Genomic DNA, 16237 nt, shown 5'->3' with positions numbered 1-16237 from the left:
ATATCTGCTCCATTATTTCACCTTCTGAAGACCCCTTGGCTGTACCTGCTTCTCTTGCTGGGGATCCCTCAGCCAGTTCATGACATCAGAGGTCAAGTGTGCAACATGAGCTGTCACCTTCAAAGTCAGAACACAGAGGAGATCCCCAGACCGGGCTCTTCCCCGGCAGAAGGTTTTTCTTTTTCTCTGGGTGGGGTGGGGGATGGTGTCAGAGCAGCAGCAGAGACCTGTGGGCACCCAGGGACCCCTGCCAGGCTTCTCCTGCCCTATAGGGGAAGAACCGCAGGACAGCCCTGGGGAAGTCCCTCGCTCGGGCCGGTGGTGGTAGCAGCAGGAGGAGTTAGGATGCCAGTGTCCTGCTGGTTGGCAAAGGGCAGAGAAGATCCTGGGACTCTGTGGCCCACCTGTGGAGTGAATCTGATTGTCCACACCATGTTCTCTGGCAATGCCTCTCTTGTGGCCCAATGCTGGCCAGGCAGCGGCTTCTGTGGCTTCAGCCCCTTGTCATTGGAGTCTTAAGACACCAGCCACGGCTGTCCCAAAGGACCAGCCAACCTCCACTCCACGGAGCTGACCGATGCTACCTGCCATGAATCACAACTACAGTAACAAAGGATGCAACCGCTGCCTGTGATCAGCGCTGGACAAGCCACGGTAGTCAACCAACTTCGTGCCTGCTGGGATGGGAACCCAAATGCTGGAGACAGACAAGAGGGGCTCTGGAACCGCATGAAGAATGCGTGAAGTCCGAGATGCACGTTCGGAGGAGTACGAATCTGTGTGTGGGGTTGAATTGCGTTGCCCGTGTGTGTGTGTGTGTGTGTGTGTGTTGGGGGGGCCCTCCAGGACTCCAGGGGTGGGCTCCGAGAAGGATCCGGTCTCAAAGAGGACTCAGTGGGATTTGGATTCAGCAAGGAGGACCCCTCTTTGTGCGGGCAGCTCAAGGCCCTGCCGCCCTCTCCGGCCACGCACACCCGAGTCAGCTCCGCGGCGGCCGGCCCCGCGGCGTGGAAGTGGGTTAGGGGATTATATAAGCGCTGAGCGGGCGGGGAGCCGGTGCCTCCTGCGTGCTCGCGTTGCGGCAGCAGCAGTGGCGGCGGCGGCGGCAGAGCGGCCAGGCTGATTTAGAGCGCGGATGACAGTGGCCTGGCGCGGGCCCACGGCTGACGACAGCGGCTTATCCCGCTCGGTTGCCATGGAGACCAGCAGGAGCAGCGGCGGCGGCGGGGCTGTCAGCGCGCGCGGCGGGCACCGCGCGTCCGCGGGGGGCTGCAGGAGCAAGGAGGCGGCCGGGGCCGGGACCCTCGCGACAGACATGGACTTGCATTGTGACTGTGCCGCCGAAACGCCGGCCTCGGAGCAGCCGTCGGGCAAGATTAATAAAGCTGCCTTCAAATTATTCAAGAAGAGGAAATCGGGTGGCACCATGCCCAGCATTTTTGGGGTCAAAAACAAAGGGGATGGGAAGAGCTCGGGTCCGACGACGGGGATGGTGCGGAGCAGGACGCACGACGGCTTGGCCGAGGTGGTGGTGCTGGAGGGCGGCAGGAAGGAGGAGCCGCGCGGCGGGGCTCGGCCCAACCCGGCGCCCCCCAGAGCCGCCGGGGGCGGCGGGGGCTCCGCGGCGCCCAGTTCGGTGGCCAAGTCGCACAGCTTTTTCTCCCTCTTGAGGAAGAACGGCAGGTCGGAGCCCGGCCGCGGGGACCCGGCGGAGGCGAGCAGGGCCGGCGGCAAACAAAAGAGGGGGCTGAAAGGGCTGTTCAGCAGCATGCGCTGGCCCAGGAAGGACAAACGCGGCAAGGAGGAGGAGAAGGGGGCGCGCGCGGCCGGCGCCGGCGGCCTCATCCTGCCCGGCTCGCTCACCGCCAGCCTGGAGTGCGTCAAGGAGGCAACGCCCCGAGCGGCGGCGGCGCGCGAGCCGCCGAGCCCGGGCCAGGACGCCCCGCGGGACGCAGCAGGTGAGCTCGGAGGGGGAGAGCAGGCGCCCGCCCCGGCGCGCCCCTGCCGCGAGGCCCCGAGCCCCGGGGACCCCGCCGACACGAGCGCCCGGGGAGAGGACGCCGCGGGGCACAGGCGCGCCCAGAAGCCCGGGGCACCCGCCTCGCCGGGCACCGGCGAGGTCCACGCGGCCGAGCACGCTTCCAGGACAGGTGACGTTCCGGGAAAGACCGGCCCGCTTGCGGACTCCGAGTGCGGCAGCGGCCGGGCGTCCGCCGTCCCCGACCCTTCCTCTGCCGATCCGCCCTCAGACCCGTCGGCCGATCGTATTTGTTTGATGTTTTCTGACGTGACTTCACTGAAAAGCTTTGACTCTCTTACAGGCTGTGGAGATATTATTGCAGACCAAGAGGACGAGGCAGGTCCCAGCTGCGACAAGCATGGCCCCGGGCCGGGCAAGCCAGTGCTCCCTAGAAAGACCCCCAGCGTGGTGGCCTACCAAGGAGGAGGGGAGGAGATGGCCAGCCCCGACCAGGTGGACGACACCTACCTGCAGGAATTCTGGGACATGCTGTCCCAGACGGAGGAGCCAGCGCAAGGGGCCCCCGAGGCGGCGGCCAAGGCGGCACCTGCGCCGGAGACCAAGGCGGGGCCCGACACCTGTCCAGACTCCCGGGGCGGCGTGGACGCGGCCAAGGACGCGTCCTCCGTCAAGCGCAGGAGGCTCAGCCGGATCCCCACCGAGCTCCAGCCCAAGGAGGAGGCCAAGCGCCCGGAGCAGGAGCAGCAGCAGCAGCCGCAGCCGCAGCCGCAGCAGCCGCAGGAGCAGCCGCAGCAGCAGCAGCAGGAAGGAGTCCCCAACAGCGACGAGGGCTACTGGGATTCCACCACCCGGGGCTCCGAGGGAGACGGCGCGGGCAGCGGGCAAAAGGCGGCCCTGCCCCGGGACAGATATAGCGGCGATGCCCTCTACGATCTCTACGCTGACCCGGACGCCAGCCCAGCAGCTGCGCCTGCCAGCGAGGAGACGTCCTGCGCGTCCCGCCTGAAGCCCGTGTCCCCAGGCACTATCACCTGCCCGCTGCGAACGCCAGGCAGTCTGCTAAAGGACTCCAAAATCCCCATTAGCATCAAGCATCTCGCGAACCTGCCAGCCAGCCACCCCGTGGCGCACCAGCCACCAGCCAGGAGCGAGGTGCCCAGAACCAAAATCCCTGTTTCCAAAGTGCTGGTCCGCAGGGTGAGCAACCGGGCCTTGGCTGGGACCACTCTCCGCGCGGCGGCCGCGTGCCACGACAGTGCCAAAAAGTTGTGAGGTCGGCCAGACCGAGGTCAAGGAGCACTACTTCCGCTCGGGACACCCCCTACAGGAAGTCTTGCTTCCCCTAAGGACAGTCGTGGAAGACCGCCCCTGCTCCTGAGCTCGGGCCTTCTAGATCCTTGTGCTGTGGGCAGGGGCAGGGTGCACCTGCCATCCTCCTCCCCAGATAAGTCCCTGAGAGTTCTTTTCAAGCACTTTTTCTTTTTACAAATTTTTTTTCCTTTTTTTCTTTCTTTTAAGTCACCTTCACTTGCCTTTGCAGAAAACAGGATGGAACCAAACCCTAAGTAAGAGTCACCCCAGGCTGTTGGGCTGTGCCGGAATCAGAGGGCCTAGGGGAAAGGTTGCGGAAACAGGGGAATTCTCCTCTCCCAGGACTCCTCCCTTCCTGTCCTTTTTCCATTGGGGGTGGGGGGGGAGACCCTTTGCTATATCACCTTCAGTGCTGAAAGGGCCAGATATTTACCTGATGAGCAGAGGGGATGTTGTTGATGAGCAGAAAAACTTCGCTACTTTCAGTTGCTAGGTATGCAGCTGAAAATAAGAGAAAAAGGGGAGTTGTGGTTTGGTCGGGGAGAAATGAAAGGCACAGTAGAGCAGGTTCTTGGTGTTTCTTTTCCCCTACCCAGTACAGACATCAGGATCAGGGAAAGATTTCACTCAATGCCAACAGATACAGTATTGTAGCATTTACAAGCTGTAACCTTCTCATGTGTAGATAATGCATCTTTTACAGTTTATCCCACTGTTAACATTTTATAATCTGTTAATAACCTAGCATTTTAAATCTGGCCTGAGAGCTAGATTTGATGACTATCCCAAACCATTGATGTTGGTTTTGTTTTATTTGGGTTCTCTGGCTCTCTCTCACTCTCGCTCTTGCTCTCTCTCTTGCTTTCATTCTCTCTCCCTCTCAAAAAAAAAAAAAAAAAAATTCTATTGTGTTGATGTCCCAGAGGAATGGCTGGGCTGTGTCTTGGATAAGAGCCTATTTGTTTCTCTCTCCAAACCCTGGTTTTTCAGCGATTTTGAGCTTGGTTATAAAATTCTAGACCCAATCATTCCTCAATATCGGGAGTCCAATAGGAGGAACACTTAAGACCATAAAAAATACAGTTTTGCATATCATTTGACTTTTTGCTTTTGCTTTATATTCCTAGACAGATGTAGTCAGAATATGACATTTGGAAAACTTGTGTGTGGTGAACATTTTTTGCTCAGAAATCTTTTGACAAGTTGTTTACTGATATGTATGTTTTCTAGTATTTCAGAGGCAACATTTATTTCAGAAAGAGTTATTGTATGCCTTGGTCATTTGAATGATAAATGGAAGCAGTTCCTAGAATGCTTTTAGCATCTCATGAGTGAATTAATATCCTTTTTTTGAAATGCACTTTGGTGTATTTAATCAAAAGGCCCGGGCTTCTATTAGGAGTTGGTTCATCATAGCAGATGACACACATTCAACTGAAACTACACGCATGTAAATGGCAGCGATGCTTCTGTGGAACTCCCACTTTCCAGAGACACTGCTTAACTAATGAAATGTTATTTTGTTCTTAAATTTGTTTTCCATTTTGTAATGGGAAGAAGAGGGCAGGTTCAACATATGAAAATTTATTTTAATAAGATGAAGGAAGTAACAAAATAAACGAGCCAGGAACATAAAGCAGGTTGCTCCCCATTTTAAATGTGCTGTGATTTGATCAGAAGAGGTGGCAGAGATTTGTTGAATGCCTTTATTAGTCAGATTAATGGCTCTTATTGCATTGTCTCCGACCCTTAATGTTATTTCAAAGTAAGGTTTTAATATTTAATTTCCTTATGTCTATGGAGGAGGTCCTTTACACAGACATAGCCTTAAGCATTCTGAACACATTACCAGAAATTCATACAAGCACCTCACACTCACATGCGCTCATGCACTCCATGGTGCACAAACTAAAAGACAAAAGACAGCTGCTGTAGATTTGGAAATCTTTTAGAAATTATTCCCTCCTTGAAAAAGGGAGTTAAATTTGATTTAATGTTGATAGTACTATTTAGACTCAAAATAGATTCATTTCTCCCTGGTGAATGGAAAGAACATAAATTCCATTCCTAGCTATAAAACAAAGGATCTTTATTTCTTCCTTTTGCATTTTCCTGCAAAGATTATATTTTTCCTGTGCGTGACTCAATCACCAAGTTTTATTTGTTCCTTTGTTCAACTGTACAGAAAAGTTAAAAAGAGCATCTAAAGAACCGATGAGACTATTGCAACAGTAAAGGCAATTTATTCTTAAACACTAGAAGAAACTATTTTTGCTTTTACAATTTGGGGCTGATTTTTGGGATCACACCACTGTGATGTGTCTTCTCTAAGTAAGAGGAAATGGTAGCCACATTTACCATGATTTCCTTTGATCTGCCAACTAACCGGTTGTTAGAGATATAAGATATTTTCTTTTTGCTGTATTTTCCACACGCAGTCTTTTTTTTTCCTTTTAAACCCTATACCTTTAGGAATTGCACCCATAACAGTCAAAGGAAGGACTTGAGCAATGAATTCATATGATGGGGAGTCACTGTCAGCATTTCCCCATCATGGAAAAGGGATTAGAGGTGCTTCCTTGTGCCAAGGGCTAGTTTTTTCTCATTTGTGTTGTGGAGATTGTGTTTTAGAATATTCATGGATTTACATTCTGATTTTTATCAATGCATTGTCAAATAAGCTTGTGAGGATTATACGGGCCCATATTTGCTGATGGTTAGTGGAAGGATTGGCTATGAGCTAATGATACCTTTCTTGGGTCTGTATGACTCTAACTCACTTGGTTGGTTAACTCCGTTTGGTCATACAGCTGCCCAAATTAGAGAGGAAAAAGCCAAATCAGTTAGTGGACTTAAGTGTCTCAGTCAGTTTAATAGCTCTGCACGAAGACACCCTGACTTTAATCGACATTACACAAAAATGCTACTTGAAACACTCTGCTCTACTACTGATTGTAGTTAGTACCTTTATTCTTCCATTTGAAACAACTGGGAGAAGTTTTATGACAGCATTTTAAATAATTACAAGAGGAAATACATTTTTATTATTTTACCTAATAACAACAATGGGATATAGAATATTAAGGATTTCCTTTTGATATGATTTCCATAAAATCTCTGCCTATTTAAGTGCATGGCTTAATATCTATAAAGGTGATGACTTACTGAGTTTAAAGGATGTATTTCTTAATCTCAGAAGTAGCATTTCAGTGTTTGCATTTAGATGAACATGCAAATAGGTCTTTGCTGAACACATGGATCAAGGCAAAAAGAGGTTATCAGGTAGCAAGATCGCTTTGACCTTTGTTGAGTTTTCACTCTTTTACATCTTTGTCAAGTTCATTTGCTCTGTGTGACGAGATGGGCTTGTAGCTTTTTGTCTGCTCTTTTGCTTTCATCGTATTTTGCTTGGAGCTCTGACAGCACGATGGGACACTCCACGTGCTGTTAGTATGTTCAGACCATCACCATGGTCGAACTCATTCCCTGCTTTTCGTTATTCTAAATTTCTCTCGAACTGCAAGTATGCGGACACATGTGGCTCTTGCTGAGACACATTTAGTACATTCCCATATAATCATCCTCGGCTTACCTTATCCTAGGTAAGATGTGAATCCAAGAATTTTTCCTTATCCCTAAGGAAAAAGCATCACAATTGCCCTTCCCACCACTGTGGACAGCCAGTTACAAGTGTCTTGGATGAAATGAGAGGAGGAACCCAAAGGCCTCAGCTCACCTAGTGTTCCTTTTCCCTCTTCCATACAATTCTTCACCATGTAAACTTGGCCTTGGACATTCCCAGGCCATTGCACAACCCTATGGATAAAACATCTGGGCCCAGAGTATGGCAGAGCAGTCTTGTTGGGTAGGTGGGGAAGCAAGAGGCAAGCGCTGAGTGGTGCCGCTGTCGGTGTACTGTGTGAGTGCGGCTCCTCCTCAAAGTGGCTGTTGGTTTGGCGACCGCGTTGTGCTCTGCAGATGTTCCGTTGGCTGTGGAATGCCTCTCAGAAGCTTCTTCCCTGTGGCTCTTGTTTCCAGGAGCCAGTTGTAGCGCTAGCCACGGGTGGCCACGGGTGAGGGACGTCTTGATCTCGGGGCAGAGACGGTGGTTAAGGGGTGATTCAGAGGGAGAGTTTCACGATTATGGAAAGGAGTTCCTTCTCAGACTGAATCCTGGGCACACTTCCACAGTCACAAAGCGTCCAGAGCTGAAGCTGGCTCTCTCGGATGATTACTACTTGCTTGAATACAGCACATCACATATTTATGAGGGTGTCTACTGTATCTAATGGTTAATAAAAAGTCATTCTGTTTGCAGCGCCCACACAGCTGGGCTGTAATTGGATTTCCTGAATATTAATTCAAAATACCTTTATTTTCAGTTTTTCTGTGACTTGTTTTGTTACTTATAGTTTATGAAGTGAAGTTGAAGAAGGGTTGTATGAATTAGGCCAAAGTTCTCTAAACATAATAATAGTAATTATAATAATGGTTAACATTTGTTGAATACTTACCATGTGCCAGACTCTGCTAGGAGATTTACAAATATTTACTCTTAACAGCGTCTAGAGTAGGTCATTGTATCTCCTTGGTGTGACATCTTCAACTTATCCTCATGGTTTGTTCTGTCCCCTTCTGATTGCTGTCTTTCTTGCTCTCTCTTTTTTTCCTATTCTCTGGGACAGATGTATGAACTCTAGTGATTGATGGCAGTGCGTCGGGACTTGAAAATGTTCATAGACAAAAGAGATAAGTTAATTTTGGTGCAAAACATTTTGAAACCCATGCAGATGAGAGGTCTTCAAAAGTTCCTGAAGATATGTATTATGGAGAAACTATGCATGGATTTCTTTTTTTCTTTTTCTTTCTTTTTTTTTTTTTGTACCAGATTAAATTTATCTTGTAATTCCCCAAAACTGTTGAAGTACCTGCATGGAAGAGCCCGCTACTTAATATCATTAATGGTTTACTTTTGTAGAAAAACCTGAGCCATTTCAATACAGCTGAAACTGGGTTTACGTCTGAGATGAAGAACCCAGAATCACTTCCAGGGAAAGCAGCCATGTTGTTCAGTTGGTAGGCAGGCACCTGGCCTTCTTCCCAGGTGTCCTCTCCCTTGAAAGTACCGAAGAAGTCTCCTCTGCTGCCTGGCCGTCCCTCTTCCATGCTAAGGGTTTCATTCACTCTGAGCGTGATCTACTGGGTGCTTTCCTACATATGCCCAGTCTCAGCTTGTTCTGGGTGTGCTGGCTGTGTGTTCTAATTGTAAGCACATTTAACAGGAGTCCTGCCCTCTTAACAAAATTTAAGTGCACAATACAGTGTTGTTAACTAAAGGCACAATGATGTACAGCAGATTTCTAGAACTCATTCATCTCTCATGACAGCAACTCCCCACAACCGGCTTCCCCAGCCCCTGCAGCCACCACTCTGGTCTCCACTGGTGAGGGTTAGGCCATTCCCGGTGCCTCATATTGGAGGAACTGCAGAGCCTTTGTCCTGTGACAGGCTCTTTTCACTGAGCTTAAGGTCCTCCAGGTCTTTGTATATGGTCACATCCTGCAGGGCTCCCTTCCTTTTTAAAGACCGAGTAATATTCCATTGTATGAATACACCGCATTTGCTTTATCATCCATCAACAGCCTTTAGGTTGTTTCCACGGGTAGGCTATTGTGAACCGTGCTGCAGTGAACATGGGGCTGAAAATACCTCTTCAGAGATTTTATTTCAATTTTTGGAGATAAATACCCAGGAGTGGGATTGTTGTCTCATAGGGTAATTCTTTTAAAATGTGTTTTTGCAGAAATTGCCTTAGGGCTTTCCATAGCAGCTTTACCATTTTATATTGCCACCAATTGTGCACAAGAGTTCCGATACTCCCGTCTTCACCAACAGTAGGCATCTGTGTTGTTTCACTGGTAGCGAGTTGATTTATCCCTTGCCCTGATAGAATTCTGAATTCCAGAAAAAAGCACCGGGCTCTTTCAAAAGTAGTGCTCTATTCTGGCTACAGTCAGTGACTCCTGGCGTGTATTTTCTGATTCACTAATTCATTCAACTCATAGTTACTGAGTATTTTCTATGAGTCAGTTGCCATGAACGTGTCTTACATTTAATTCTAGTAACTACCACAGACTGAGGGTTTACTGTGGGGTCAGGGGTGGTGCTCTGTGCTTGGTTTTATACTGTTAATCTTCACTGTTCACAAGAACTACGTAGGGTTGGGACTGGCTTCTTACTCTAGAAAGATTAACTACCTTGCCCAAAGCCACCCATTTAGTTACAGGGATGGAATTTGAACCAGAAATCTAACTCTACTGCTCATGTTTTAATTATAAATCCTGTTTTAGCCATAAGGCTCAGTTTTTGTAGAATTTGTTTTAAGTAAGAAACTGATCAAAATTCTGAACTGCAAGAATTAAGTGAGATCTTTATGATTGTGGACACCATTAAAATGACGAGGATGACTATTTTAGTTAAAAATGAACCTAAAATGACGTGATGGCTGTTTTATCATCTAAATTACAGGCAAGTCTAAAAGGCAGATTTCAGAGTCTAATGGGCCTTTCTCTCACCCTAGCTTTTCCAAATCTGGACCATATTCATGAATTATTTTGGAGCTCCATACTGGTGGGTCTACATAGGATTTTATAATCTAAGACTGCCTCGTCAACAGCAAAAACCAGAAAAGCAATTTCAATAGTAAATCCAACAGATTGCAACCTGAGATTTCTTCCACTCTGATTCTATTAAGATGCCTCTCTCAGTATTTAGGGAAAATCAGTTTGAAATTTCACTGCTGCCACAACTAATGAGATTATTTTGCCAATATATGGATTACCAACATTTGGTCCAATTTTTATGAATTTTAGAGCTTATTTTAATGAGATACAGTGGAAGAATTCAATAACAGGTGATTATTCTATCAGATTGTAAACCAGAGTAATTTTTGGAAATTATTCAGTAAGTGGATAGAGTGAGGTTCTACTCTATTTAATAAAGCGTTTAATAAAATATAGCCTAGGTTCCTGGAGACATAATGGACTTTCTTAGACACTATTGCACTTGGATCATTTAATACACATAGGCAGAAATACTAGGATTGTCTGATCAGGTAGCATAGAAGCATGGAATAGACACACAAGTAAATACTTGTTCACATGACATGCAACAGCCCCAGGTAGCCTGAAAGAGTTAATGAATTTTCTCAAATATTCACAGCACAAACATGTGTTCCCCTCCTACACATTTGCTTTGAAATAAAGGAGGAGAAACTCTAACAAAATAATATTCAACATTTCCATTGCTTCCAGGATAAATTTCACAGAACACTATCTGAGAGTGGTAGATTTATCAAAAATATCAGGGAAAATAGCTTTGATGTTACAGGTAAAGTATATTCCTGTCAGTTTTACTTGTAACCAGCTCCCTAGCAGGCTCACTGTGAACTTCAGGTTTTGCCCAAATTATTTATATGAAGTATCTCAGTGTAATATAAAGAATTGCAGGTTATTTGAAAATAGCGCAAAGAAAACACAAATGAGAAACTGCATTTCTGTAATTAGTTTTCCTGAAAGTCAGGCGTGTCTTTGGGGAAAGCTTTTGGCTGTATTATTTTTGTGCACAGGAGGAAAATTGTTAGTAGGTTTATAGATATTATTTTTATAATAGAATGTTAAACCCCTGAAAAACATCAAAAATTGTCTCCTAGAACTAACTCTATGTTTTAAAAACTTGTCTTAAAAAAAAATGGTTCTAAATAGCAATAGGGTCTTTGCTCCTTTCTCCACTCCAATGGTTTAACGGGATAGATGAATCAATGTTTATATTTTTAAACCTGTAAATATTTTATTTTGGGTATTTTGTATATTTGTTGATATAATTCCACTTTGTGCATACGTTCCACTGTGCATGTTGCTGTTTTTGATAGTCACCCTTTTAATGAATGTAAGAAGCTTGGACTAATAGCACTTTTCTTGTTTCAACTGATCATCTTAAAATGAAAATACAGCACTGCCATTTTACCTGTTGTGTTTAATTCAGTCAATAAATTTTGTTGCTCCTTTGCATTTAAAGTGAATTCTGTTGGTCGTCATTTCTCCAGGATGAATTTCATATGTCGCCTTTCAGTTTTATAGATTGTACTAATGATGGGGATAATGGTGTCGTGATTTGATCTGTGCCTGTGTGAGTGTACTGCTGGGTGGGCAGAGCAGAGGGAAGCTCTTATTTCCTTCCACACTAAGTAAACAAGTGAAAAATGATTGTTTGCTTTGAGCAGCTGCCTTTTGAAAAGGTTGTTTGTTATTCTGACTCTGATCTGATTTCTGAGCTCTTTACTAAGAAAATCTCCATAGCATATAATCCCTCGTGAGGCTGGCTAATCTGCTGGGACTGTCGGGGAGAGGTCGGAAAGCGATTAGTTTTTTAAAGACTTATTCCCTGTTTTTTTTGTGGTATGTTTCACTTTCTGCATGAAGCAGGTTCAGATCCATCGTATACTGAATCTCAGTGTGAAAAACAATGAGGTTGTGTCTTTTTATTTGAAAAATAAGAATTAGGAAACAGGTATTTGGCATAGCTGCTGGGGATGGCAGTATCCCATATTGAAGGGCCTGGTTGCAATGCCTGGCTGTAGCTCCTCACTCCAGCTTCCTGCTAATGTGTACCCTGAGGGGCAGCAGGTGGTGGCTCAAGTAGTTGTGTCCCTTACACCCGGGGGTTAGGCCTGGGTTGAGTTCCTAGCTCCTGGCTTTGGTTTGGCCCAGCCCTGTCCATTATGGGCATTTGGGGAGATTGTCTCTGTCTCTCTGTCTCTTTCTTTCAAATACAAAACATATAATTAAAGCCTGGATAAATTGTTTTGAAGTATATCTGCCTTAAAATGGGTTTGTTCAAACTGTAGTTGCTTACATTTCTCTTAAATATCAACTAAAATTCATATTTATCATTAGGTAATGATGGGAATAAACTCCCTTTTTTTAAGATTTATTTATTTGAAAGGCAGAAATACAGAGAGAGATGGCAAGATGGAGAGAGAGACAGAGAGAGAGAGATGGGGGGGAGAGAGAGGGAGGGAGGAAGAGAGAGGTGTCTTCTATCTGTTGGTTTACTCCCCAATGGCCACAACACCCAGGGCTGGGTCAGGACAAAGCCAGGAGGCTGAACTCCATCCAGGTCTCCCACATAGGTGCAGGGGCCCAAGGACTTGTGCCATCCTTCTCTGCTTTCCCAGACACGTTAGCAGGGAGCTGGATCAGAAGTGGAGCAGCCAGGACTTGAACCGGCGCCCATATGGGATGCACCAGCTTTGCCATCATGTCAGCCCCTATATCTAGTATTTTAAAAAGTGGGACACTTCACGAATTTGTTTGTCATCCTCCTGTAGGGGCTGTGCTAATCTCTGAATTGTTGCAATTTTAGTATGTGTGCTGCCAAAGTGAGCACTGACAATCTATTCTTGTGGGAACTGATCTAGTCTCCTGAGATTCCACTAATCTTTTCCAAGGGTGGTGCCTGGCCATGATATAATTACCCTTCCACCATCTCAACATCACCATGAAGGGGACCAACTCTCCAATACATGGGCCTCTGGGGACAAATAACATCCAAACCATGGCACCACATTGGAGAACCAAACAGAACCTCAAATTGAATCCTGATTTGAACTTTATCAACTCTGTGAGCCAAAGCAAATTTCTTCACTTCTGTAAACCACAATTTCCTACAGTTTAAAATGAAGACCATGAGATTTACTAGTGGTTGTACCACTAGTAACGTTCAGAAATATGTTTCCAAGACATGGTATTTATTTTATATGCATTAACTTGATTTATTTTATTTAAAAATAGAATTTGTATCCACAACCTGGGATGCACTAGATGGTAACTTAAATGGTTCAGTCCCTGCCACCCACATGGGAGACCTGGATTGATTTCCTATCTCCTGGCTTTGACCAAGCCCAGGATTGGCTGTTGTAGGCATTTGGGGGAGTGAGGTAGAGAATGACAGCTTTCCCTGTTTCTGTCTCTCTGCCTCTCAAATAAAAAAAAATACAGGACATTTATAAAACAAAATTTCATAAGTTGGTGTAGAAATATCTTCAGCGTAAAACTTGCTTCAATATAAGGTAGAAATAGACACGGAATTCCTTGATTTGGTTGGTGGAAGGGCAGTTGTAGAGAGGTGAATTGTGCTTGTGTTAAAACAGGGAAGCAAGTGGGAGTATAAGTGGTCATAAGTGTGTATTATTCTGAGACATATTATTGCAAGATTCAAAGGAAGCAAATGTTGAGGAGGGACCAGTGCAGAGAGATCAGTGTTGGTGGAAGAAGTTGAAGGCAGTGGCTGAGTTGACTGGGCAGCTGGAAGCTTAAAGAGCAATGGCCCAGATGCAATGGTGGTCAAATCGGAATGGATGGAGTTTATGCTTCCAGAATCTAAAAATGAGCTATGAGATATAATGCAGCCATAACTAAAGGCAGATAGATGGGGGGTTTAGTACGGTGGAGATAAATCATTGGTGTCTTTAACCTGAAAAATGAGTAACTTAATGGGCTTGAGAGAGAGAAAATAGTGTAGATGGGAAGGTAATTTATTCTGTTGCTTTAAGCAATGAATGAGCTAGGCCTTTGCTCCATGAATCTATTACTCCCTCGGTTGATCCCAGCCGCTGAGCATGCCTCACAGAGTGAGCATCCCTCAGCCTCAAGTGAGATATGGGAACTTAATTATAGGACCATTTTTGTACTACATGACAAACTCAAGGCAGCCTTACCCACTCTGTTAGAGAAATGTCACCTATTCTGACTATGAGGGGTTGGTGGCTACTATGGCTTAAACGTGATTTGTCCCTGGAATTCATGCAGATGCTTAAACTGCAAAGCCATACACTTGTGGTCCTAAGGAGTGAAAGGATATCCAATGAGGTGTTTAGGAGGTGACCTAGTGCGAAGTCCTCAGGTTTTTGGGGGCCTGCCCTTGGAAAGTAGTTCTCAAGAGAGGGTTAATTATAAAGGCTATGCAGGCCCAGCTGCCCCCTGTCTCCTGGCTCTCAATGTGCCACCCTCACCAGATGTCAGTTCTTGAACTTGAACTGTCAAAACTGTGAGCTAAACAAGCCCTTTCTCTTCATAAAGTTAGTTGCCTTGGGTATTTCATTGTATAATGAAAACCTGACTAATACAGATGTCAGTCTGCAACGTGAGCATTCTCGAGAAGTCTTAAGGATCCACATACTTTGAACCTCTTATGCTGTTTTCACTGTGTATACAACTTTAACCCTAGAGCTATTATTTATTTTATTTTATTTTATTTTATTTATTTGAAAGAGTCATAGAGAGATCTTCCATCCACCTGTTCACTCCCCCAGACAGCTGCAACGTCTAGCACTGGGCCAGGCCAAAACCAGGAACTAGGAGCTTTATGCACGTCTCCCATATGGGTGAAAGGGGCCCGGACACTAGGATCATCTTCCACTACCTTTCCCAGGCCATTAGCAGGGAGCTGGATTGGAAGTGGAGCAGCCGGACATGAATCGCTGCCCATCTGGGCTGCCAGCATCGCAGGTGGTGGCTTTACTCACTACAGCACAGCACTGACACTTAACCCTCGTTTACAGTCCTAAGGAAGTAACCACGAACCAAAGGGAGTGAAAAATGCACGTCCTCAGAAGGGAGAGTTTAATGATACAGATGGAACCCAATAGAACAAAGCAATGACAAACTACCCTTGAATGGTTTTCAGCCCCTGGTGGCTGAAGGGCACTGGCCTGTGTCCTCAGACAGCTCACACTCTGAGCCAGCAAAGGTTCACAGATTTTGGCTGGGAGAAGTTGGTGCATTAAACTCTGGACTATGCATGGGAGGTGGGAGGTGAAGTGTGACATTAACCCCTCAGCCAAGGCTACGGACACTTCCCCATAAACGTCTTGGGGCAGATTTCTATCTCAGTGTTATGTTCCGGAGAACCCCGGATCTAAGATACTGTTGTACTGTTATTTCCATTTTCCAATGAAAACACGAGGCTTAGAGAGGTTAAGCGTTTGCAGCATTACAAAAAGTTTGAAAGAGTTTAAAAACTTGTGGTATAGAACACTTTAAAATGCCAGACAAAATTTACTTTATTTCTTTAAAGGCTGAATTGAGCTACCAAGGAAGGAGAGCAGAAACCTCTGGGGGGCAGTTCTGATACTGGAGGCCTAGGACTCGTGACGCTTTGACTGTTACTTAGCCTGCAACCTCATGCCGACGTTTAAACCTAAAAGTTTTTTATTTTTATTTTTATTTTTTTACAGGCAGAGTGGACAGTGAGAGAGAGAGATAGAGAGAAAGGTCTTCCTTTGCCGTTGGTTCACCCTCCAATGGTCGCCGCGGCCGGCACACCGCGCTGATCTAAAGGCAGGAGCCAGGTGCTTCTCCTGGTCTCCCATGGGGTGCATGGCCCAAGGACTTGGGCCATCCTCCACTGCATTCCCTGGCCACAGCAGAGAGCTGGCCTGGAAGAGGGGCAACCGGGACAGAATCTGGCGCCTCGACCGGAACTAGAACCCGGTGCGCCGGCACCGCTAGGCGGAGGATTAGCCTAGTGAGCCGCGGCGCCGACTAAACCTAAAACCTAAAAGTCTTAAGTTAACGGTACAAAGAGACAGAAAACTAATCCAGCTTTGAGGATTTAGGAGATGGTCTAGTTGGGAGATCCTGAGGTCACTGGGGGCTTACCCTTGGAAGACAGTCCTCCCTCCCCCTCCTGGTTATAATAGCCTGAGTTGGACCAGCACCTCTCTTTCTCTGCTTCCTGGCTCACTATATGATCTGCTCTCTGCACCTGCTCCACCGTTACCGTCTGCTGCTCTCACAGAAACCAGTCCAACGGGGATGCCTGAGCTTGGACTTGAATGTTGCTAACCGTGAGGGAAAGCAACTTCTGTTTCTCCCACAAGTAACT

The 16237-nt window shown here is 46.4% G+C and overlaps 1 protein-coding gene and 1 non-coding gene across 3 annotated transcripts; one reads left to right on the top strand and one right to left on the bottom strand.

Moving 5' to 3' along the window:
- The first annotated feature begins 1072 nt into the window (after window positions 1-1072).
- On the top strand, window positions 1073-4187 carry AMER2 (APC membrane recruitment protein 2). Of its 2 annotated transcripts, XM_008259901.5 has the most exons (2): window positions 1077-1958; window positions 2322-4187. In XM_008259901.5, exons 1-2 carry the CDS (start codon window positions 1136-1138, stop codon window positions 3251-3253), a joined length of 1755 nt encoding a protein of 584 aa, XP_008258123.3. In that variant the 5' UTR covers window positions 1077-1135; the 3' UTR covers window positions 3254-4187. The 2 variants fall into 2 exon arrangements, with proteins under 2 accessions (XP_089159866.1, XP_008258123.3); XM_089303740.1 differs by having other exon boundaries at window positions 1073-4187.
- An 8448-nt stretch (window positions 4188-12635) lies between these two features.
- On the bottom strand, window positions 12636-12739 carry LOC127492200 (U6 spliceosomal RNA). Its single transcript, XR_007921360.1, has one exon. It is a non-coding gene; the product is annotated as a U6 spliceosomal RNA (small nuclear RNA).
- Window positions 12740-16237: the final 3498 nt, after the last annotated feature.

Source organism: Oryctolagus cuniculus, chromosome 9, assembly GCF_051225735.1.
Source record: "Oryctolagus cuniculus isolate XC-2025 breed Fujian yellow rabbit chromosome 9, ASM5122573v1, whole genome shotgun sequence".
In the NCBI taxonomy this organism is placed as follows: domain Eukaryota; kingdom Metazoa; phylum Chordata; class Mammalia; order Lagomorpha; family Leporidae; genus Oryctolagus; species Oryctolagus cuniculus.
The sequence above is the reverse complement of the archived record's forward strand: the minus strand, read 5'-3'. Positions and strand labels throughout refer to the sequence as shown.

Excerpts from the sequence above, each read along its gene's own strand:
- AMER2 (XM_089303740.1), top strand. The coding sequence starts at position 1,136 with ATGACAGTGGCCTGGCGCGGGCCCACGGCTGACGACAGCGGCTTATCC.